The sequence below is a fragment of the Penicillium daleae genome, assembly GCF_028827525.1.
Source record: "Penicillium daleae strain IBT 16125 chromosome Unknown utg000006l_segment0_segment0, whole genome shotgun sequence".
Taxonomy (NCBI): domain Eukaryota; kingdom Fungi; phylum Ascomycota; class Eurotiomycetes; order Eurotiales; family Aspergillaceae; genus Penicillium; species Penicillium daleae.
Window position 1 is genome coordinate 1078589 of NW_026623154.1, and position 22278 is coordinate 1100866.

Sequence of the window (22278 nt, forward strand, 5' to 3'; positions counted from 1 at the left end):
CTGAACATCGGCCTTGGAGATAAAGGTAACCTTATGGAACTTTCGAGACCACATCCAAGTGTGGAGAGGGGTGTGACAGAAGACCAATCATATGTTTCAATTTGTTCCCGGAATAGCAACACTGAGGCCAAGTTCTAGACCCGGCCAGAACGTGTCGTGCACCAAAATTGGCCCATGTGTGATTCCATCTCGGGCGTTTACAAGTACGGATTCGGGTCTCGCATCCTTGGGCCAGGAATCTCAGTCACAGCTGTATGGGCTGGCGGTCTATGTTTTCTTCTCGGAGTGAATCCGTTCGTCCATCACGGTTCGAATGGGGAAATTCAGGTCAGAGGGAAATATTTGGAGAGAAAATTTAGCCAGGTTAGAAAATTCGACAAAGAGAATATCAGGAGAGTGGAGAAATTCAGGGAGTGGAAATATTAGCTAGGTTGGAAAATTCGAGAACGGGGAAGATTAGCTACTGGGGAATATTTTAAGACTAAAATTTTAGCTCCCTGGGAAAACTCTAGTCGTTCGGTTTTAACTCGGAGATATGGTAGGCTTGGCACACATATAGACGCGGATTGGTCTACGTTCTTACCCGCTAGCCAATGTTCTTTCATCGCTTCCAAAGTGGAACTGCTTTTTGTCGCTCTTTGCGCCCTCCACCACTCTTTCCTTCCGCCCCTGCGTTTTAAGACTTGTTTATTCCAAGGTACCTCGCGGTTCCACCACCAACTTGACCTTGAACTTCACCGTTTCAAACGGTTCTTAATCACTCAGGCTTACGTTTTTTTTATTCGGTCAACAAACACGAACTAAAAGAACACTTTTTTGCCCGTAATTTGATTGCAAAAAGATCTTCTTCGTTCTCGAATTTTCCAACTCCCTGAATTTCCCCACCCTCCTAATATTCTCCTGGTTAAATTTCTCTAACCTGGCCAAATTTCTCCCTCTAAGCCAGCCAGCCTACATAGTCCTGGCTACATAGACCGCCACCTATAAGGCCCTGGCTACAGCCAGCCGCCCGCCAGCCCATATAGCTGCGACTGAGATTCCTGGCCCAAGGATGCGAGACCCGAATCCGTACTTGTGGAGCGTATGACTATGGAATAGCTATTCCTCGGGGACACACCACCCACAGGGACGGCCCTAGCCCAGGGTCGTGCGTCCATGTGGGAGTCCACCCTTGTGGTACTGTAGAAATCCCCTGGGGGAATTTGCTCTTACCCTTGAGGATCAAGTTACCCTAAGGTAGGTTGTGCTTGAGGAAGATTCTTCCTGTGGTTTAATGCCCTCGAGGATGTTTGCCCCTTAGGATCCTTAACCCTGAGGAATAGTGGCCCTACGGTCATATACTCCTGGCGGGAGTTCATTCCTGCGATTTAGGGGCCCGAAGGCGACATTCTCTCAAGAATTTATGTTTTGCTATAGAACACGGAAAAATCTGTTTTTCGCTTTAAGCACGGCAAATGCTTCCGCTGACCGATTCGGCCTCTTATCAAGTTTCTCGCGGTTATGTTCCACAAAGTGATTTCAGAAGCCATGGAGTCTATCGCTCTATACTTTCGCCACTCGGAGGTCCTTTTTACTTCTTTTAACCGGTTTTGGATAGTGGGAGCCCTAGAGGAGTCAGGACTCTTGAAGCCACGGAGAGTTTCGAGAGGACATACTAATTGAGAGCTGAGGAATGACCAAAACCCCGATGAGTCTGCGGAGAAAATAAATACTTGTCCTGACTCTCGAATCCGTATGCCTAAGCAGACATCCGCCCCGCACATTTCGCTATACTCTTGCGACTTATTTTCAAGGGTCATCTTCCGCCGGTCTCTTTTCTGTCGAATTGATTTCTTCTCCGTAGTAGAAGCCTTCGATCGCTCGCGAGGGGTCTTGGCCATAATGATTGTGAGATAAAGGGTTCGAATAAGTTACTGTAAAAGATGGAGCAACAGGTTCGATGCTACTTATTATATTAAGCACTGAGGTTGAGAAATCGAAAAGGAGAAAATGTCAAAATGCGAAATTGCGAAAATATGCCTTTTGGTTCCCCAAAGGCCACCATGTGGCACCATAATCTCTCAGGGCCAACGAACCACGATCTTGCCTTCTTGACTGAGTGGCATAGTATGCGAATCTAGCTGTTCGCTCTACAATAGCAGAACGTGAGCCAGAGGCGCCTTGAGGGGCATAGTAATTGGAGCTGCGAACGCTTAGGCAGCTCTTAATGTTGTTGGCTCAGGTGAAACAAGCTAACCAATCAGCATTGACTGTTAGTTATCCTCAACCCTAGCTAGCTGATTATAGGTTGAATCGTCTGCGAGACTTTTCTTGGTCCTGCGACTTCTAAAACGGACCCCTGAATCCAAAGCGCATACCTATACTATGAAAGTGGATGCCTGTGATTACTAAAGCGGCTCATTTGAGCCACTGCGACACCCTTTTGGTCCTGCGACACCCTTTTGGTCCTGCGACACCCTTTTGGTTCTGCGACACCCTTTTAGTTCTCTTTCCGGTATAGCTCATGAATCATGGAGCATTGGTATTCGAGAACTGTCATGATGAAACGCGATCGCTCTCAATCAGATGTTTACGATGCTAGAGCGCCGCGTCCCCCTTGTTTGAGAATTCGCACAAAGGCTGACGGGATGGCGGTGATTATTTTTACAGTACCCACTAGCCTTTCTTGCGCCAGTAGTGTCGAGTGGCAGAACATCTCTGGCTAGCCCTTCAAAAACTTCTATATATGTAAACGTTATGTACGATGAGGAAATGCTGTATGCCCGGAAATAGCCTTCTATGAGGATTGTGTCTGTAGAGCGTCTGTAGAGTGTCTGTAAGAGATATGGGAGACTGTTCTTCAAGTCGCAGACCTGCTACAACGGTCATCCTATGCTGATGTCATCACTGAAGAATGTCTTAGGACTCACTCGAATATGAGATAGGATTCTTGATAGTGGATACGATCTAAGACACCGATCTTGGGATGTTTGATGTTTCAAGAACATTTTGGGCACAAGAAGGTTCTCTTGGTACGAGATCTGGTAGGGGAGGGGATTCTTAAGAATGATACCTTCTAGGGAGGACCATCATGTGACTAAGACTTCGAGAGCGTAGGATTCTCAAGAATACAATCAGAGGAGATTCGTTTCATAAGCTTATTCTTAGATGCCTTGTCTTAGGTAAGCCTTCCCGAGGCAATTCCCGCCTCAAGACGAGTTTCCTGGTATGGAACCGCTCATAAGACTCTCCAGGAAATCATTTTCATCCCTTCTCTGGCCAGAGTCCCCTGTCTGGCCGGAGTCTCCTGTCTGGCCGGAGTCCCCTGTCTGGCCGGAGTCCCTTCTCTGGCCAGTGTCCCCTGTCTGGCCGGAGTCTCCTGTCTGGCCGGAGTCTCCTGTCTGGCCGGAGTCCCTTCTCTGGCCGGAGTCCCCTGTCTGGCCGGAGTCCCCTGTCTGGCCGGAGTCCCCTGTCTGGCCGGAGTCCCTTCTCTGGCCGGAGTCCCCTGTCTGGCCAGAGTCCCCTGTCTGGCTGGAGGGACTCCGCTGACCAGACCGGGGACTCCAGCAGGAACACCACCCAGCTCAGAACGAATTTTTGAAAACGCATCATATTTTGCAATTTCTACAGTCTACCTGTATCCCCGTAGGCATTTGCTTCAACAGCCGACCGCGATGATGATAATCGGCCGCCTCAGAACCTAAGACTAGTGATCTAAAAGGTCCTGAGAAAGCGGTCCCAGGACCCAACAGGCCACCAGATCGCTAACTGGCGGCCGGACGGATTGTAAGACCTGGTTGGTTGCAAGTTTCTTTACCTAAGACACATAGTAACTCGAGACATGTTAATGGAACCCAAAGATCTTCTCAATCCTTTCTCCATGAAGTACCCGATCACTATCTTTCAGATGTCTACAATGTCGCAAAAATGGTTTCAACTTTGCTGGACGCGCCTCAAAAATTCACCGAACAACGGCCTTGATACACTTGGGTCAGATGAGTTATACGCGGCCAGTTGACAGATTGAAAGTCGTGGTGGACTTGGGGCTGTGGACGTACGTCCAAAGTGGATCCACGGCCGCGGCCTGAGGAACCTAGCCTCAAATAAACGTCTCTAGATCACGGGGCCTAAAGCCAAAGCCTTCCCACCCCAGCTTCCCAACCGCAGACCCACATCTCTAGACTCGAAGCCCGCCTGGACATAGTTCCACAGCTCTTTTACATGATAGGCCTTAAGGTACTGGATATGTGTCTCTTCCGGCCTGGGAACCATATAGGCCAGGAAACGCTCTTCCTAAATCTGTGGAGGCCTCAGGTACAAAGACTTGCGAGACCCGTCTACAGCTGTAACTCCGGATAATATAGATTTGTGCTGAGAGGCATAAGCCAAGTCAAGACTGTCGAATCCCCTACCATAATCAGATTCTTCAAATCCCAGTCACTATCTTGTGCTGGTTTCACTGCTGGGAACGAGTGCCAAGTCTTGATATAATGATCCGTATGTCAGGAGCTAAGATCTGTTCATCGGCTAATCCTCATCGACGATTGGATAGTTTTATTACTACAGTGGTTTTAAAACCTCAGTAGTATTAAAACCTCAAGTAGTACTAAAAATCCACTAGTATCAAAAATTCTGTGGTATTAAAACTTCATTTGTAGAAGAACTACGCTAACTGTGCCCTCACGTTTTCCAGCGAAACTCATGTTTTGAGGTTGGTGTGGGACGAAACCGGAAGGAGACGGCAGAATTGTACTTGGGGTTCCTAACCACTCCTCTCGATTCTTTCCTCGTTCCTCATCTCCCAACCACCATGTCTGCGTCTTCAACTCTCCTGCATGCTAATATCCTGGTGAGTGGGGTTCAAGATCCAGAGAATCAATACTCACGTTTCTATCTCCCGTAGCTATTTCCTGATCGAGCCCACATATATCGCCGATGGACAGCCTCTCCTAGTGTATGCCAAGATCACCAGGTCATGTCGTATCGGAGACTGACAAATCCCTAGTTTGCGCAATCCTTTGCGATACACCTTGCTGCGTTTGCAAGCCTTGATGATCGAGCGAGGGATAAGATCATAGAAACTGCGCCTGATGTCCTTTCCTGCACCGTTGACACATCAGGTTTGATAACACAGCTAGATCCTCTTGTCTCAACAAGTGCCTACTCGACTGATGTGTATCCCAAAGATTTTGCTGAGCAACGCCCCGACGGTAATCAACAGTCCTCCTTTTGCATTACTATAAATAGATCGCCACAGAGCACCGGCCACAATGTCAAAACTTCAAATTGAAATTTTACCGACCTTTTACTGACCTTTGCTATAAGGACCTCTCCCTTTATCTCCCCCGGGCCCAACTTCCCCTACGATGTTGACTTTACTCCGTGGATACATTTTGATGGTCACGATCCCGAAGCGATGGACATAGACAAGAACGAAGACAATGAGGGCACTAGTGATGATTCTGCACCACATACCGATACCTTCGATTCTCAAATTTTCACTCCATCACATGCCACTGACAACCTCAATAAGACCTCTTTCAACTTGAGAATTCCGGAGCCGGCACAGCAATATCCCGATGTCGATGGTGTGAAGAAAATTCTCGAAGATTGCCTCGAGGACATGCACTCAAAGCTTGTTGAAACTGGTGACATGGACACTCCCTTGGGCAAGGCGTTTGCCTGCATATTTGATAATCCGCCCACCGCGTATGAAGCAGATGAGGAATTCCCGCCATCTTGTAATTCCGATCCAGTCTCGAGATTTTTTTCTATCGTCTGTAAGAAGCTCAGTCTCTTTTCATCGTTACTTACATCCAAGACCATTCAAGCTACAGCAGCATTGAATCTAGCTCGGGTTTGCTGCGAATGGGTGCTGCTGGAGACTTTGTGCTACACACGGTTAGGGATTGTTGTTTGCCGACCTTGGTTGGCAGCGCCAGCCCAAGAGCTCTACGTCGTGTCGCGAGAGGGAGTCGAGAACCTCCAACCGCTCCCAATCAATGGCGCCAAGCCATGGAAGTGTCTCCGGAGGGTCGACGTAGCCCCTCTTGGTTCGTGGACTCTCCGCCGTGGAGATATTGTCAATGTAGATACCGGACACAGCACCGCCCCCGCCAAGGTATCTGATCTTCGAAGGCTTGACGATGGCCGGTTTGTTGTGGTTTACTGTTGGCTATATACAAGAGAGGACATCCTTGATGAGCTTAAGGTTGACGGTGCTGTCCCTTCGTCGGCTCTTGCGAATCTGAATCAAATGTGGCCATCCGGAGTTCGCTACAACTACATGCTGAGCACTAACCGAACTATAACAATCTGGGACACTGCTGTTGAGCGAGTACTACCGGAGGTACCGTTCAATATATGCTACAGTGCAATCTACAGCACGACCCCCACGTCGCGTCGTATTTGGAGCATAGGGAACAAACGGTTTCAGTGGATGAAGAGAATTCTTCACCTTGAACCCGAGAAGACGGCGTCATGAAAGGACTCTCTTAGCTTGATAAATAATATCATTTCATAGACGAAGAAATAAAGTACATGTTTTGAACGTTTTGCGTTAATATTTGCCGACTTACTCGATGTTTCATGTCAGTGAAGACGTCGTAGTTGAGATGATGAAAGCAATGAAGCTATATGAACAGAACAGAAATGTTGGAAAAATGGAGTCGGCTCTTGAAGCTCGCATGGGCAGCTGACCAACGAGTCCTGACAGTGATGCTCCCACAAACGCCTCACGTTGATTCGCCACCTTCGATGAGTCGATGCCCAACTTGCCAGTTTTTTTCCTGCCTTTAACCATGCGGAGACTGCTGTTATAACATGCTGCTGGGATAAAGTGACATCTAAACAGCGTTCGAACCAATCGAAGCAAATCTCCCGAGCTTCTGTCGGTAAATTTTCATCAAGTCCATAGACGATAAAGCTTGAAATCGCATTCAGGGACTTTTCAGTCGTGAAATCCTTGGTCACCAGGTAGCCACCCTGAAGAGTGAACGTGGCATGAACACAGCCAGCCGGGAGGAATATCGCATTCGATGATGTTGTCTCCACAAGAACACCGCCTTCTAATTGATGCGCCAAGCGAAGTAACTTTCCACGCTGGCCGTCAATGGACTTCATGGCAGTCAGATTGTTATCCGTGGGTGGATAAAGTAGCCATATTTTCCGGCAATCACCGATCACTGTTGATAATCCGTCCGCACCATAGTCTCCTCAAGAATTAACAGAAGGGTTATCATTACGGCTATTGGAGATATTGACCTACCGGTATGCAAGTCCACAAAAGAGTATTTTGGGGTCAAATTCACCTGATTGTTCGTCTCATAGAACGGCTCTATAACAGTAGAGATATCACACGGTGAACGAAACCCGAAATGGTCTACTGACGGTAGCCGCAAACCAGTGAGAAATGCAGGTTTATTTGGGTCAGGGTCTATAAGCTGTGAGAGAACAAGATAAGGGTCAAATGCCTCGTCTACTTCACCCTGGAAATTAGCCCGAAATCGAGACTCAGGGCTCTTCTGAGTCATCGAATTTTCGGTTGATATTTCCTTTATAGTGTCCATAAAGAGCTCGCGAGCGAGGGGAGCTCGACCACGCCAGCAATGGGAGCCGTCAAGGAGGCGAGGGACCGATGATGTAGATTTCAACCAGAGATCTTGATTTTGATCTGACATGCGGTTCCAGTAAGAAAGATGGCATTTCATGAGTACCCCAAACTCAGGGCCGAAGTTGCCTTGAATCTCACGCAAGATGGAACTCGGGTCTTCCTGGGGTTCGGCTTGGACGGTCTCTGTCGACAAGATCGGGCCGTAATATTTCAAATCATTGCCGAAACAGCCCGAGTTTCTGGATGTTGCGAGAGCTCCTCGCTGAGGTAGGGCAACGTACCCGACGCCGACAGCTCCAGGACGCTCTGATGCGATGAAAATATTCCGCTCACGGTATTTGCGCTGACGCAGATGCTTTCGGAGCCGACTAGCGTTTGAATGCCTCTTCGCACAATAAGGACATATTCGCATACAAGAAGCAATTCTGATCTCTGCATTTTCTCTGGGCCAATCCTGGTAGTCCGTCTGATGCGCAACACAGTCGCATGCAGGGTGTATATTTGGCGTGTTGGCCATGTGTCAGTTACGAATGAGGACGACTGGGGATGAATGGGGACGATTAAGGACGATTAAGGACGATTGAGGACGATTGAGGACGATTGAGGACGATTGAGGACGACTGGGGATAATGACTTTAAAGAGCAGTTCATGCGATAAATTCAAAACCCACAGGTGTTAATTAGCAATATCGATGATGCATAAGTGATGCGAAGCTAACAAAAGCACAAAAGCATAACATCAGGTTCGTCCACTGCGCGCGACTTGGCCGGTGTGACTATCACGTGACTAAACGTCAATTATATCTCAGGAATAGCACAGTGGTTCCAAATTTCTCTTCTGATGTACCTAGTTTCAAAACAGAGATAATGGTTATCCTAATACTCGGCTTACGTGATCGAGGGGAAGAGAATTCTAAGCTTGAACTATAGTTATGAATTCATGGAGGATTTTTCCCTTTTGAATTGGGACTTTTCCCTCTCTTATGAAAGACAGAGGCTAATTGAAATATTCTTTGGGAATGACACTTCGGTGAATAAGTCCGCTTTCGAATGTCTTTCGAAGCATGCCCTGTACCATCTGTCGAGTGGCTTGGAACAAGAAGAAGGCATCTGGCACTTGAAAAAGATCACCACTTAGCTGCTTTTTCTCCCAAGCTTCCACCCGTTTTGAGGCTTTGGTGCTCTGCAGAAGTTTTTCAATCCTCAAATCATCCCTTCCTTCACCGGCATATTTCAATGAAAGTGCCATAGAAGTGGCGGCAAGACACAGGGTATTTTTGATGACATGGATGCTGTCCTCTCCAAACATTTTTGATTGACCCTCTTGAGCACGTTCAAAAAGCAAGACTGCATCCTTGAGATTGCCCCATTCCCAGTACCGAAGGGCCTCTCGCTGGACAATGAACATAGTCTCTAAGTCATCGGGTCCTCGCCTTTCCTCCATCTTGAGCAAAAGATTCTCGGACATTTCCTTTTCTTGCTGCGTCATCCCAAGTAGACCATAGATGGCCGCTATCTCATTGTACGCTCTGAGGATCCAAGTGTCGTCGTCTTGCTCCGGCCCATCTTTCTGCTTTTTCATTCCCTCTATTGTCCCCACGATGTTCTCGACGAGACATTTCGCATCCCGAAGCCTGGTTTCAGACTGAATCGTCACCCCTTCAGAAGCCATGATCATAGCACGAAGAATATCATCATTGATTTTGTCGGGAATTTTCAACCCCGGTAGCTCTCGTGGTCCTGATGTAAAGTTTTTACTTTCTGGAGATGGCTCGCCTCTGCCTCGTGTTTCATTGGGAGTAAACATGTCGCGAATATAGGTAGGAATGGGGAAAATCCAATTAATTAAAGATAAGAAGATTTTGAAGTAGGGTTGAAAAGAAGAGAAGGATTCAACATGCCCTTATATAGTACCAGTTATTTGTGAGTGAGGACCACACTGACAAATGTTTGCAATTGATACAGTATCATCTACGCTGTTGCAGGGATTTTCTTATTGACAAAGTTAATACTGACTAGTTCGCGACAGGGGGAATGGGTTCAAAGGTCGGTGTATTGGTGGTAGTTGGTGATTTGATCTAGCATATATTCGGACAAGATTAACTAGGCACATATTTTTTTTTTTCAGCCGCAGTACTAGTCCTTCAAACTGCGATTTCCTTGTCTTCGATCACATATATTTCGAGTACTGTTTCCCGTTGAGGTTGATAAGTTTGAAGATTCTCGCTTGTCGTCCGAAGCCACCTCTAGATGTCCTTGCCATCTGGAAGCTGAATTAAAGGATCGAATAACTGAGCCCTCTCCGAATCTACTGATCTCCCACTTTGAAGTCGATCTGTGGGGATTATGACGACCCATATCTTGGGCGGTGGTATGATTCCGTCCAAGGCTTCCGCAATCCAGCTACTCCAGTAGATCGCCGGAAAATGAATTCTCTCCATCAAGTCCGGAATATCGTGGCCAAACATAAAGATTCGGCAGCCTTTCTGGATGAGGGTTTCGAAAAATGTCATGGAAGAGTCTAGGTCTCTGAGAGGATTCAAATATTTGTGGGCATAAAGAAACTGTTCCTTGATTCCGAGGAAGTATACCACCAGGGAGATTTCCGTAGCTGTTAGCCCATTTAACTGCATGTTTGAGAGCTCGTGGTAGTGGCTGTTTGTTGTAATCAACTCGAATTTATAGGCGAGTTTGTTGCGCCCATTTCGGGGTATTAGTTTTAATTTCATTTCTGCAGCCTGTAGATGGGAATTTATTTAAATTCTGTATCGGACGGAAAACGTGTTGATAGATACCCGGCCGTGGCCAATCAACTGTCTGAGCAGCAAGCCCCACCGCGACAACGGCAGTGCCACTACGTCCATTCACACCAAAGCCGTGGTTGCTAAATACTGAGTCTCGATTTCTGCAATGACACCAGGAATATCCTCCCAACCTCTTGCGATCGCCATCTCTATATGGCCATTCAGCGAAGCTGCAATCCTGATTGAAAATGCCCTGTGGGCTCAGTCAAGTTCAAAACTGAGAAACGACAAGATAACCTACATATAAGAGTGAGTAGGCACAGATTGGCTGAGTGGTAGCGGGCTTTCACAGAAGTCTTCGTCAGTTATGAGATGCATAGAAACCTCAGAAAACATACTTATATGCGACGACAAGCTTAAGAATACCCATCCGAGCATCGGCCTGAATTTCTTGGGCCACTGAGAATTCCTGTAATAAAGTATGTGTCGGTCCCTCCAAAGAAACGAGAGATATATCGTGGAGTGCACAACGGGTGATAGCCACATGGTGTCTGTGTCTGTGTCAGATCGTTTCGCTTCAGTTATGTTGACACACTTACAGCGGCTCTCCTCTTGGAGAAAATAACTGCCATTCAACATAAAATTCGCAACTCGAGTTCGCCAAAATCCCGGAGGAGCTCGGGTCCACATTAATGATTTGCTTGATTGATGTCACTGGTAAAACTAAACGGAGAGTCAGCTAATATGAAGAACACGGGTTGAAGATCATGCATGTCTCCAGCAAGTTCTCACAGCCTTTCTCCTGGAGTAACTCCTACCTCGCTCACGACCCTCCAAAGACTCATTCAAGGACACATTTCGGCATGTTTTTTGATGTTGAAAAGCATCGAGGATCTCAGCAAGGGTCCTCTGGTACCCCGATGAACCCTGAATTGGCTGAATAATACGTGCTTCTAGCTCTAAGGTGACTCTAGTGGATTCTTCCAGTAACTTCCCACGTAGCAGATGGTCAAGAAGTATAATCTTGCCTTTGTCTCGTCAGCTTTCGGGATCCAGTCAGTAACAAATATCTTACCCTCTTTCACCATGCGCCGAGGATTCGTCCAAGTTACATCCTCCGGCCACCATGCAGGTTTTTCACCTGAGTAGTTCAACTTTGGCTCAAATAGCCCAATCCAGATATATGCCAGATCTCCACAAATCTCGGAGGTGAAATTCTTGAGCCAGTCTTTGTAAGATGTGGCTGGAGAACTGGCGTTTGGGAAGGGTAGAGGCACTGCCGTTTCAGTAAGGTCTTGCTGAGACTGGCTACATGCGACGGAGACATAACCATCATGAAGGGGGTGATTATGTGGGAACATGTGGAGGCTCATCTTGTATGCATTGAGAAGCGATTTCAAAGAGTGAGAACTGAAATGAAGAGACTACCATAGAGAACGAGTACTTATACCTTCCATTATCAGTTTGCTCTATTTGACTCAAATCCCTCTCACCGGACCATTTCGTGATAGAGATGATGCTGCAGCTTCTCGACTCTAAGGCGTCTCTCGAGTTTCCATTATCCAAAATCGAAATCAACCATAATCAGCGGAACCCGAAGGGGGTTGAAATGGCTGTCCTATTTTGATGTAACTTAACCGACGCTAAGGCCTTCGTTACCAAGGTTTCCTAGGGTGAACTATAAACATGTTGTGGCTTCGGGTCAAGCTAGGTTGACCGAGCAATCGTAGCCTGGAGTACAGCCACCTTGCGCTCCAGTTCCTCTATGCGACGACCTTTCAACCTATCCTCCCGATACAGTTGTTCGAATTCGTTATGAAGACTACCTTTATCATTTGCCTGCGACAGGGTTTCGCTAAGGGAAGCATCATAGCAAGTATCAACAACCGCAGCAGGCAAATGGTTAGCTCGAAAGTCCAAGCTAACCAAGGGATTGACTAGGATAGAGAAACCGGCGCTCACGTCGTCAGTGTGCAGATGACGACGGCGTAGATGTTCTCGGAGATTCTCCTGCCGTGTAAACCCGTTCCCAGAACTGCGATTGCAGTCTTCGTAGGGGCAGAAAATCGGCGCTCTCGCGCTAGCGTCCTTTTTGTGGACCTCACGCTCATGGCGTAGGAGACCGCCGTAGTACGTGAAGCCTTGAACCTTGTTGCAGCCAGGAACATCGCACTTGTAAGGACGTTCATGTTTGTCCATGTGTTTACTAAGGAAGATTGAAGTTAGCATCGGGAATTTGCCAGATGTCGATGAAATGACGTAGAGTTACCCACTTCCAGTCGCTAAGACGGCGGAACGTCGATGGTGCGGACTGACAGCCCTTATAGTTGCAGTAAATTTGGCCGTCTGCATTCCTGGGTGCAGTGCGGGTGTTTCTGCTGGACGCGCTCTGACGTTTGCCGTTCATAGTAGTTGCTTGTGGACTCTGGTCTTAGAGAAATGATTCTATAGAGTATGGCGCGGAGGCCGAGAAACAGCTTATATTCATGGAGCGCCTCGGGTCGAATAATAGGATAGTCATACCGAACATATCCCCTACTAAAGGAATTATAATTGAGACTATGATACGAAGATAATTAGATGAGAGTAGTCACAACAGAAGGTTTTCTTTCCAGATGTGGACTTACTATGTTCTGCTCCCTACAGCGCCCGTCCCTGTCCACAATGTTGCCATCAGTAGGTAGTATTCACTTATGACATAAATATTAAGCTTAATCTCTTCTTTTGACCTAGCAGGATCGTTTATACTACAGCTCTTCGCGATAAAAGCAACCTACAGAATGTCTTTCTGGCCTATTATTCGGAATTCCGTGAATGGATACGTCAGTTGGTTGTGTCTTCCCAAAGGTTCTGAACCAGACAATCATCCAGGTAATTCATCTTTAACCTTCATATGAATAATTTCTTACCAAGTCCAAGGTAACTCGAATAAGCGGCAGGTCGACGTTTTGCCGCCTCTGCGACCTGAGGGACCTCGACTTCCAGCGCCCGTTCGCCAGGGCTTAAATCGAAGTGGGAACATTGAGGTTAGAAACATTTGCATACCGCGCAATTCTTAAGAGCTGACACCGCAAAGGCGACACAAAACCAGGGCTTTTCAAGAGAGATTGTGAGGCTTGAGCAAGTAAAGTATTGGGACCAGGAATTCCCTCCTTCCTGCCTGGCAAGAGTCCGCACAACATTCAGCAAAGGACGTGAAAGATGGGAATGTGAAGAACAGAGATATTTCTCTCCAAAGGACTTAGTGGTGCATGGTGGTCAACATGCTTTGGGGGATTTTGGACTGTCGGAAAAAGTTCAAAGGGAGTATTTTCAGCAGGTACATGGGCCTTCGTAATCAAAGTGTTCACATAATCTGCAATCGCTAGTGACATGACCGCATTGACATCTCAAATGAATGAATTCTCCTAGAGCCTCGCATTGGCAACACCATGTTTTTTTGGGTTTCTTCCGTACCCTGGGTTGTGTACTTCGTTTCCGACTTCGCACATCGTTGAGTAATGCCTGAGACCTTGCTTCTAAATCTTTGTAATTCGACTCACAGTCTGAATCAGGTTCAATTAAGATATTGGCATTCTGCTCTTCCGTTGTGTGCGTCTTTTCGATCCTTTCCTTCTTGGCAACATGATCACGATGGCAGGAAATTTCCTCCCGACTCTTACGCTTCAAAACCGTTCGTGCAGGTGCTAGGGAGAGTGTGTAGTCACGAGGCGATGCGTTATGCTTTTTGGGTAGATTGTCTTCCATGGCGAATCACTAAATTTTCGGGGTTAGCACGCTTTGCTCTTGTGTTGAGTTGGTAACCAGTGCCACCACTCACCAACATTCCAGTTAACAATATTGAATGTAGGTGCTCAGGTACCCCTTGGCTGCGGATGAAAGTTGGTGATTCAGCACTGGGTATTGAGTAAAACAAAATCCACGAAAATTCTTTGAGGATGCGAGATGGCTAGTACCTACTCTGTTAAAGTAGATCACACCGAGAACACTCGATTAGTATTTAAATCTTTGGCGGTAATGTTCGTGTATATGCACTTAGAGCACCCACTTACGGTCGGACTGGACGGGGTCGAGCAGTAGCACTCACTTGCCGCATGGGATGAACCACAACCAAGTTGCCTTCTACAGGCACGCTTTTCCTGATTGGGTTCCGAAGGGTTTGCGCGAACCCTTGAAAGTCATTTCTGGCTAGCGCCATACGTGACCAACCCAACGATCGCCTGCGTCAAGGGAGCCTTCCGAAGATACCACTTCGTCCTTTCCCTACATCCTTAACTACGATGCGTCACCAGCAGGAAAAGAGCCAAATCTCATCTATCCACAAAGAGAGCCGGTTGGAGCGACTCACAAATGGGGAGGCCATTGAATTCTTAAGGACTCTCCCACAGAATCACCCCTTTGGCGTCCTGGAGAACGACGAGAAGCGGGAGTTCCTTCGACGGCTTTATGTCCCACTCCGTGACCTATTCAGTACCAGCACAACACCTTCTCGTGCAAATCGCACCAGAGTTCTGGGTATTAGTCGTCTCGAAGTACTTAAAAGCCTGGCTGAGCGTTTCCAAGGGTTCGAAACGGATCCGTTGGAGTTCTGGGAAAGACTTAGCAAAGCACTGCCACAATATGCTAAACATGGGGCCGAAAACAGAGCGAAGATTTTCCTCGAGGGTGCGGTTCAGCTGGACACCAACATCCAGGAGCAGCTCATACTTCAAAGATTTGTGTCTGTCGCCTCTTACAAGCTTTTCCGAAGAGCAATTCCCGCATCAGACACTCGAATCATGCCAGAAAGCCTGAAACGATTTCTGATTCACGTGGGCATATGTAGCTCAGAAAGCGGGCATGAAGATATCCGCAAATATGGGGATATCATCAAACGTGGACGAAGACACGCGCACTTCTGCCAGGAACTTAAAAGTGGTCAAACAACCGATGACAGCGAAGGCGATAATGAAGCCTATGGACCACTTTTCTTCTCCTCTATTCCAGACACTATGTAAGCATCAGTCCAATGGCACAATCTACTGTTACTAACAGGTTTTAGTTGGGATGAGAAAGGTCTTCTTGGAGAGGACTTTGACACGGTTATAAGACATCTTCGAGAAATGGATGTCATGGAGAAATCCAGACAGGCCAAAGCCTCCCAAATGGCCAAAGTCTTGCTAGATTTCCACGAAAAATTTGTTTGGGTCAATGGAATGCCCCAAAGCTCGTCAGAGAAAAGGAAAACAAATGAACCGGGACATAAAACAGCTAGGAAAAAAAGAGGAAGAACTGAAAACCTAAGCCCCTCATACACCGCAGCTACTTCTCACGAGCAAGATGTCCGACCAGTAGGAGTGCCTATACTCGAGTCTCGGCTCTCTCTGGAGCGCGAACGCGAGGGGTGTTTCCAGGCCAGTCCGGGACTTGCTTCCAACGCTACGTGGCAGGTCTCACAGATCGGATCCCCCGGTGAAGGCTCATTTGTTCTACCGGGAATTACGCAGCAAGCACAGCGAGGGACTGGAATCGCGCCTGGCCGGTCTAGAATGGAAGAAGAACGGTCTCGATTCGACACACTAGTTTCAGCGGCATGTTCTACATCCACCGCCGAACAGTTCCAAGAAAGGGCGACCAGAGCTGCGACCGCGGACTTCGACCCTCTACCTGCACAAACTCAAGAAACACTCCTTGACATTACCGCACTCGATTTCGTCGTCCCGTTGCTTGACATGGCCGACCTCGAATTTGTTGTTGACCCACAATCATCCATGTTTTCCCAACTTCATTCTTTTGAACAAGAGATTTCCCGTCTCCCGAATTAAATATAACAGCGTCGATGGAAGCGCTCTCACCGATTGATCTTCTTGACTTTCCATACTAGATACAAGATATTTCCCTCGGAGATCTCCACGCGGGCGTTCTTTGAGATGCACATCTTTGTTCCGTTTATAAGGGGATAATTTTGATCCCCATATCTAATGTTACAACCCTGACTAGCAAAAATTGGGATGAGTTCCCCCTCCTTAACTTCCCATCCCGAGTGTGATGTCCGAAAAGCAGCGACGGTAAAATTCTGCAATTATCAGCCCTGATTCTTGCTCAGGAAAGGAAGTAGAGACAGACCTGCGCGAGCGGCTGTATAATCTGTTGTAGTTTTGTTTCCGAACATTGCTCTACCAAGCTGAACCGTGGGGAGTGTTTCCATTCTGCGTTTGAATTGGCCACCAGCCAGCTCTTCAACTCCTCCACAACCGTTCGTTCAAGAGGTTCAAGGTCTTGTTGAAGAACTCCGCAGCTTTCGGGCCCGCTCATGGAAATAGGTGGAGGGAGACGATTTCCTATATCGTATAAGCCTGTATTTCTAAGAGACTCTACGTCATAACATACAGAAAGACTCGAATGGGTTTGAAAGATGGGTATTCTGCGCTAATGCGAGATGATGCTTGTATTGCTAGGTCAGGAACACCTGTGAGAGCGAGCAAACCAATGTGAATTTTTAGTGGGCATTAACCTAAAATGCTCACCTGAAGATACTATATTTGTACCGGATAGTTCGTCGGGTCCTTAACGATTTTGCAGAAGGAGCAACACGTTTTGAGTCATGAGGTATGGAGCGGTGGCCGAATCTGAAATGCCCGATAGTCTGTTTGGAGAAGAGGGGTTTTTCGATTGCCCCGCGTGTGCCTTATCACGTGCACTCGGGAAAGGTTTAAGGGTACGGTTGGTGCCTAGCACTCCATCCGCAGGTTAATTAGTTAGTTAGTTCGCACATCATTGATTGCTTATTCAGCCTTCTCGACGACTTGGGCTTAGTGGCGAACATTTCCCTCACCAAGGCTAGTGCCCTATAAAAGCAACCCTTTTCACTCTAGCAATTACTGCTTGTGGAGAGGGGCTAGTGTAGAGACGAGTCAGCTCCTGGGATTTTGCACTCGGACGGATTCTTGTTTATACGATTCGCGCAGGATAGAGTATGTTCTTGAATGGTGGCTCACCCTGATTCGTATTCCTATCGGCGCTTTTCTCTTGTGATTTTTTCTTCTTCTTCTGTTTCTTTCTCCATTACATCAACGTCTGCTTCAGCATTCGAATTACAGTCCGAGTCTGAATCCTCATCAATATCTTTTAACCCTGCTCCTACGGCGTCTCCGGTGCGATGGGCGACATAGGCCGGACATATAGGAAGCTTCTGCCCCAGTCTACACCTTTAAGTAGCGGGGCCGGAGGCCAGCTACGACCCGATAGTGGTGGTAATAACGGAGGTCGGCCCCCAGATAACGGCCGAATATGACGGGCCTCGATAGCCTGTAAAGAGTGTCAGAGGCGTCGAATACGGGTAATTCCTTTATTTCTTCCCTTATTCACTCCTTCCTTCTATTCATCCCACCACGCATTGCCGCGGACTCCCTCTTCCTATATTCTCCTTCTGCTCCTTCCCCTGGGGAAAAATCCCACTACCGCTCCCATAATGCATAGATGTGCATCTTTTGTTGACTATATAGTGCACGGGAGCGCCATGCATGGAATGCCAAGCACATAACAGAAAATGTACATTTGACGAATTAGCCGACAAACGACGCAAGGCTAACGCACGGCAAGCGCAAGAGAATCTGGAAAGTGAACGAGCATATCTGGACAGCCTGCTGGATATCCTTCGAGACGATAATATACACACGGTATGACGACTCATCGAAACGATCCGCAACGGTGCAGACCGAGAGGAAGTGCGCCGCGCCATCGCGGCCCTCAGGCCCCGACCTTCTGAATTCTTACAAAGCGGTGATCCATCTGATCCTCATTACTATGGCAATGGTCATGGGAATAATAATGACCCGAGCGGCGGCATGGGCTACTTTTTTAATCCCCTGTAGGCCTCATGTCTAAAAGAATGGCAAATCCAATGTTGATATAACGAGATAGAAATATCAGTCCTCCACGCCTGCAGCGAGATATCCTTTGGGACTGGCCAGGAAAATTTTCCACATTCGAGATCAAATCAAATCAAAAGACGAAAGTCACAGGCGCTGGAACGCCTACCTTTTCGTAGTCAAGAGTTACGCTCTGTGCGAGTTCGTTACATGCACTGGCATCTGTGAACATAGGCTGTAAGTGAGGAGACGGTGGATTTGATCACGTGGGCACTCCAAGCCGACCGCGACGATGATCGGCCGGCGAAACGCAAGCAACAGATTTGAGCAATGTATGCATCATGAGATTCAGTGGAGGGGTGAAATTATAGGTGAAGATCCGCGAAGGACACAGGGTACAAGACTACTGGAAGGGCCAGGGCCAAGGCTATGAATGTGGTTGTCCCGAACCGCGGACTCCAAATATTCTTGACCTTCGGGACAGAGCATTGCTAGTGGGGAAATTGTTGTTCTTCGGATTTGTCAATTTCTGTTCATCGCCTATAATGATCGTTTTGGAATGACTTGACATCATGATCCTAGTCGCCATGCTAAGGGTAGAAAAGTTGATACAAGGTAGCCTGGGAAGAGGAGAAGAGAATGTTTGAGCATGCTCCCACTGGGAATGGAGGCCTCTTATATGCCTGAGAACCGACGGTTACGGAATCAGCGACGGCAGGTGATTGGACAGTCGTATGATCGTAATACTCTCTTTATTGGTTTGAATAAACAAAAAGTGTGTTAATATATATTGCTTTTCGTCCTGAGGTGTCTATTCTTGGTCCCTTTTTGGTCCTGAGGTGTGATTTGTCGGGGACCAAGAAACAATACTCCAGGACTAAAAAGGGACACCTCAGGACTAAAAGGGACACTTCAGGACCAAGAAACTACGCTTCAGGACCAAATTTGGAGGACATAGCCTCAAAAGTCTCGGAGTGTTAAGAATTGAAAACAATTTGGCATGCACTAAGTCCTAACACTGTCTTATTCAAAAAGCAAGTACAGTAACACGTTAAAATGGCGTGTAACACACCCAGCGTCATGATACATCTGGAAGCGAACATGGTCAGGGAGCCCCTTATTTGCAAAGCATTGAAAGCAAGCCTCTGGCTTTTGGGAATTCTCAAGATACTCCTTGGTCGTATGCGACGGCTTCTGGTTTGACAACAACTTCGGTCTGTTTTGCACACTGCGACTGATTTTTGGGGCCAGCTGATGATGCAGATTCAGAGGCCTTCCGCTTAGGCCGGCCCCTGATCGGACCTCCTTCGAGTACGTCACGCTTTCAAGAAACTGTGAGGAGGTACAAGAGAGACAAGAGACAGAAGTCGTGCACATGATGCAATTTAGCGTGCATCCTTTACTCACCGCTTCAACTTATATTCCTTCTCTCTCCCGCTCCGCCTTTCTCACCACCCTTCCCTTATGCGCTCTTTGCCGGTGAGACACCTTTGCTACTGATCTAGTTCACCGTTCTCCCACTGTATTTTGCCTCCAAAGCAAGATAGCTGATCCTTTACGGTTTCTCCCGAGTACTCGAGTGCGGTCTGCGCTGCCTTCCTCCGCCCGGCCTCGTTTCGGCTCGGTTTTCCTCAGTACAGTTGAGATGACCTTGATCCGCAACTTTACACGTCGATCGATCAGTCGATTGTCAAACCTCGGCGCCTCCAGATGGTTTCACACTTCGCTTCTGGACCATCGCGGCTGTACAGGGGCTTTAAATCTGCCCCAGGGGCGTAAGGTTTTGGCAAGGGTGTTGGCAGCCTTGGATGATGATGTTCACATCATTTCGGAACCGAGGAAAACCGGGATAATGCTTCGATGATTAGTGACGCTGTTTCTCAGGAGGTGGCTCCTGTGAGGGGGATCGACGAAACGCAAATTGCCGCATGACGAAGACATGTCTTCTGAACTCAGACGATCTGAGCGATTGACCAAAAGAGCTGGAACTTTGCGGCGATGTTCAATGTATTGATTTGTTGTAGACTTACAACGAAAACCACGGTCCGGCCTACGAAGGGTTCTCTCGAGAGAAGCAGAGCTGCCTGTGATAGCTTGGAAGGAGGGGAAACCGTGGCCCGTCTCAGGACACATTGTATCTGGAGTAGCAAGGTTGCCTGGGATGGCTTGAACAGAGGGAAAACTGTGGCCCGTCTCAGGATGCCCTGGATCTGGATAGCCTGGAGGGAGGGGAAACCATGGTCCATCCCACGAAGGGTTCTATGGGGAGATGCAGATCTGCCTGTGGTAGTTTGGAAAGAGGTGAAACACATGGACAGCTTTGGTGATCCTGAAAGGACCCATTACTTTACGATCTTCGGGTACTTGGAAGCGAGATTAGGTGTCATTTGTAATCTCCATCAAACCCATAAATCCAGAAAAGAACGGAAAAGTCTCTTTCTTGTGTTCTCTGGTTCCTCGCCAAGGCCCATCAACTGGCTCACTGCTAACTGGGCTCCTCGCACACTATACTCCATACTCACAGTCGTCTCATCTGGTATTTCCACAAATTGGCCGATCACAGCAAGATTGGTCATCCCTTCTGGTATCACTTTTGGACGATCTCCGTAAGCTCGAGGCAATAATGATGCTGTCATCCGTGGCATCACAGATGGGATTGTGATGGAGTTTTTCAGGATCGATGGTGAGAGGAAGCCGAGGTGCCACAACAGTTCAGTCATTATTTCCTCCCCGGAACAATTGAGCATCGGCTTTTTCACAAAGCTACCCTCACGTTCTGGACAAAGGCCATAACCCCAGAAGGTCTGTATATTGCCGGGTTGAAGGGGAAAAAATGGTTGACGTGGGATACACATGCTGATCTTCCAACTGCTGTCTTTTAAGTATACCAAGCTCCCTATGCCAGGCTCGTCACATGTCAATTTGACGAAACGGTTAAAGAAATCAGCATCCTTGAGCGTCACCGTGAAAGTCTCCAACATAGACTCGGTGACTCTAGTGCAGAAATTATATGGATCTCCAAGTGTCGGATGCTGCGTTCGTAGATTTAGCCACAGCGACCAATTTTCATCCAACTCGTTTTCAGCTATCATCGTCTTTGAAAACGGCGGGCTTTTGTTGGTACCGCTCGACGAGCCTGACGTGTCAGATCCGAGGGAGACGATAACTATGTCATCGGCACAGACAGTGATTGTTTCCCGGGAGCTATCGCGCAATACATGAATAGCTGAAACTGTTTCTGTACCACAGTCTGAAAGTGTCGCAATGTCTGTAACCTTGGTGCATAGTCTGAAATCAACTCCTTGCCTTTGAAGAAACTGGATGATCGGCATGATAATTGATTCAAATTGATTGAACTGAGTGCAATCTAGGGGTTTCTTAGTGTTCAAGTTCTGAAATTCGTAGAAGTATCTTCTAAGGCATCGCCGGAATTCGGCTGCACTGTGCCACGGCTGGAAGGTAAATCTGTTATTCCATCTTAGCATTGTGGAATGACCCAATTTTTATGGATCGAGCTGCCCACAAAGTAGAAAAAGCAATCCAAAATGTGCTGTCAAAAAAAGGTTTGTTGAAAATCTGATTGATTCGTTTTCTGGAAAGGCTTTCCTCGGATCTCAATAGGAGCATCGTCAACTTCATTCGGTCTATTAGGGTTAGGCCGAGGTCCCTAGCGTCCGTTCTCCTTGGTCCTTGATCTCCTTGGGCCAAGACGTGTGTAACACGAACATTTTGGGAAACTTTATCCTCATAATACTTTTCGATGTCCTTCAAGACTGTCCTTCCAGAAACGCTTGTGGAAGGCACCAAAGCAAGCAGCTTTTTCATGCAAACGTCATTGAAGCTTGGCAGGCATCCAGGTCGATGATCGTATCCGATTAGCGAATCGCCAGTACTGGTAATTCCATCTCCAGGGGTGTCTTGAGACTCTAGGATATGGATCTGAGATGCAGGCACATTGGCATCCAAAATCAAATGAACAGCCGATGCCAATGACGCAATACTGCTCCCTAGTATCCAAGCGTTGACCTTGCTAGGTGTCCGACGGTCTTGGGCTAGGACAGCTTTCTGTTGACGATTCATCTTAGACCAGATT

The 22278-nt window shown here is 47.5% G+C and overlaps 7 protein-coding genes across 7 annotated transcripts; 3 read left to right on the plus strand and 4 right to left on the minus strand.

Annotated features, from left to right (window-relative positions):
- Positions 1 to 5395: 5395 nt before the first annotated feature.
- On the plus strand, positions 5396 to 6463 carry N7458_006122 (uncharacterized protein; the record flags this gene model as incomplete). Its single annotated transcript, XM_056909504.1, has 1 exon — positions 5396 to 6463. The coding sequence occupies one exon, from the start codon at positions 5396 to 5398 to the stop codon at positions 6461 to 6463; it is 1068 nt and encodes a 355-aa protein (XP_056765208.1).
- A 102-nt stretch (positions 6464 to 6565) lies between these two features.
- N7458_006123 (uncharacterized protein) lies at positions 6566 to 8108 on the minus strand (the record flags this gene model as incomplete). Its single annotated transcript, XM_056909505.1, has 3 exons — positions 6566 to 6611; positions 6842 to 7193; positions 7247 to 8108. The coding sequence occupies 3 exons, from the start codon at positions 8106 to 8108 to the stop codon at positions 6566 to 6568; spliced, it is 1260 nt and encodes a 419-aa protein (XP_056765209.1).
- Positions 8109 to 8588: 480 nt separating this feature from the next.
- N7458_006124 (tetratricopeptide repeat protein) lies at positions 8589 to 9263 on the minus strand (the record flags this gene model as incomplete). Its single annotated transcript, XM_056909506.1, has 1 exon — positions 8589 to 9263. One exon carries the CDS (start codon positions 9261 to 9263, stop codon positions 8589 to 8591), a length of 675 nt encoding a protein of 224 aa, XP_056765210.1.
- Positions 9264 to 12042: 2779 nt separating this feature from the next.
- N7458_006125 (uncharacterized protein) lies at positions 12043 to 12742 on the minus strand (the record flags this gene model as incomplete). Its single annotated transcript, XM_056909507.1, has 2 exons — positions 12043 to 12541; positions 12609 to 12742. 2 exons carry the CDS (start codon positions 12740 to 12742, stop codon positions 12043 to 12045), a joined length of 633 nt encoding a protein of 210 aa, XP_056765211.1.
- Positions 12743 to 14615: 1873 nt separating this feature from the next.
- On the plus strand, positions 14616 to 16139 carry N7458_006126 (uncharacterized protein; the record flags this gene model as incomplete). The annotated part of the gene is made up of 2 exons (XM_056909508.1): positions 14616 to 15328; positions 15377 to 16139. 2 exons carry the CDS (start codon positions 14616 to 14618, stop codon positions 16137 to 16139), a joined length of 1476 nt encoding a protein of 491 aa, XP_056765212.1.
- A 1334-nt stretch (positions 16140 to 17473) lies between these two features.
- N7458_006127 (Zn(II)2Cys6 transcription factor domain-containing protein) lies at positions 17474 to 18188 on the plus strand (the record flags this gene model as incomplete). The annotated part of the gene is made up of 4 exons (XM_056909509.1): positions 17474 to 17579; positions 17622 to 17653; positions 17820 to 17993; positions 18039 to 18188. 4 exons carry the CDS (start codon positions 17474 to 17476, stop codon positions 18186 to 18188), a joined length of 462 nt encoding a protein of 153 aa, XP_056765213.1.
- Positions 18189 to 20584: 2396 nt separating this feature from the next.
- Positions 20585 to 22265, minus strand: N7458_006128 (oleate hydratase; the record flags this gene model as incomplete). Its single annotated transcript, XM_056909510.1, has 2 exons — positions 20585 to 21650; positions 21709 to 22265. The coding sequence occupies 2 exons, from the start codon at positions 22263 to 22265 to the stop codon at positions 20585 to 20587; spliced, it is 1623 nt and encodes a 540-aa protein (XP_056765214.1).
- Positions 22266 to 22278: the final 13 nt, after the last annotated feature.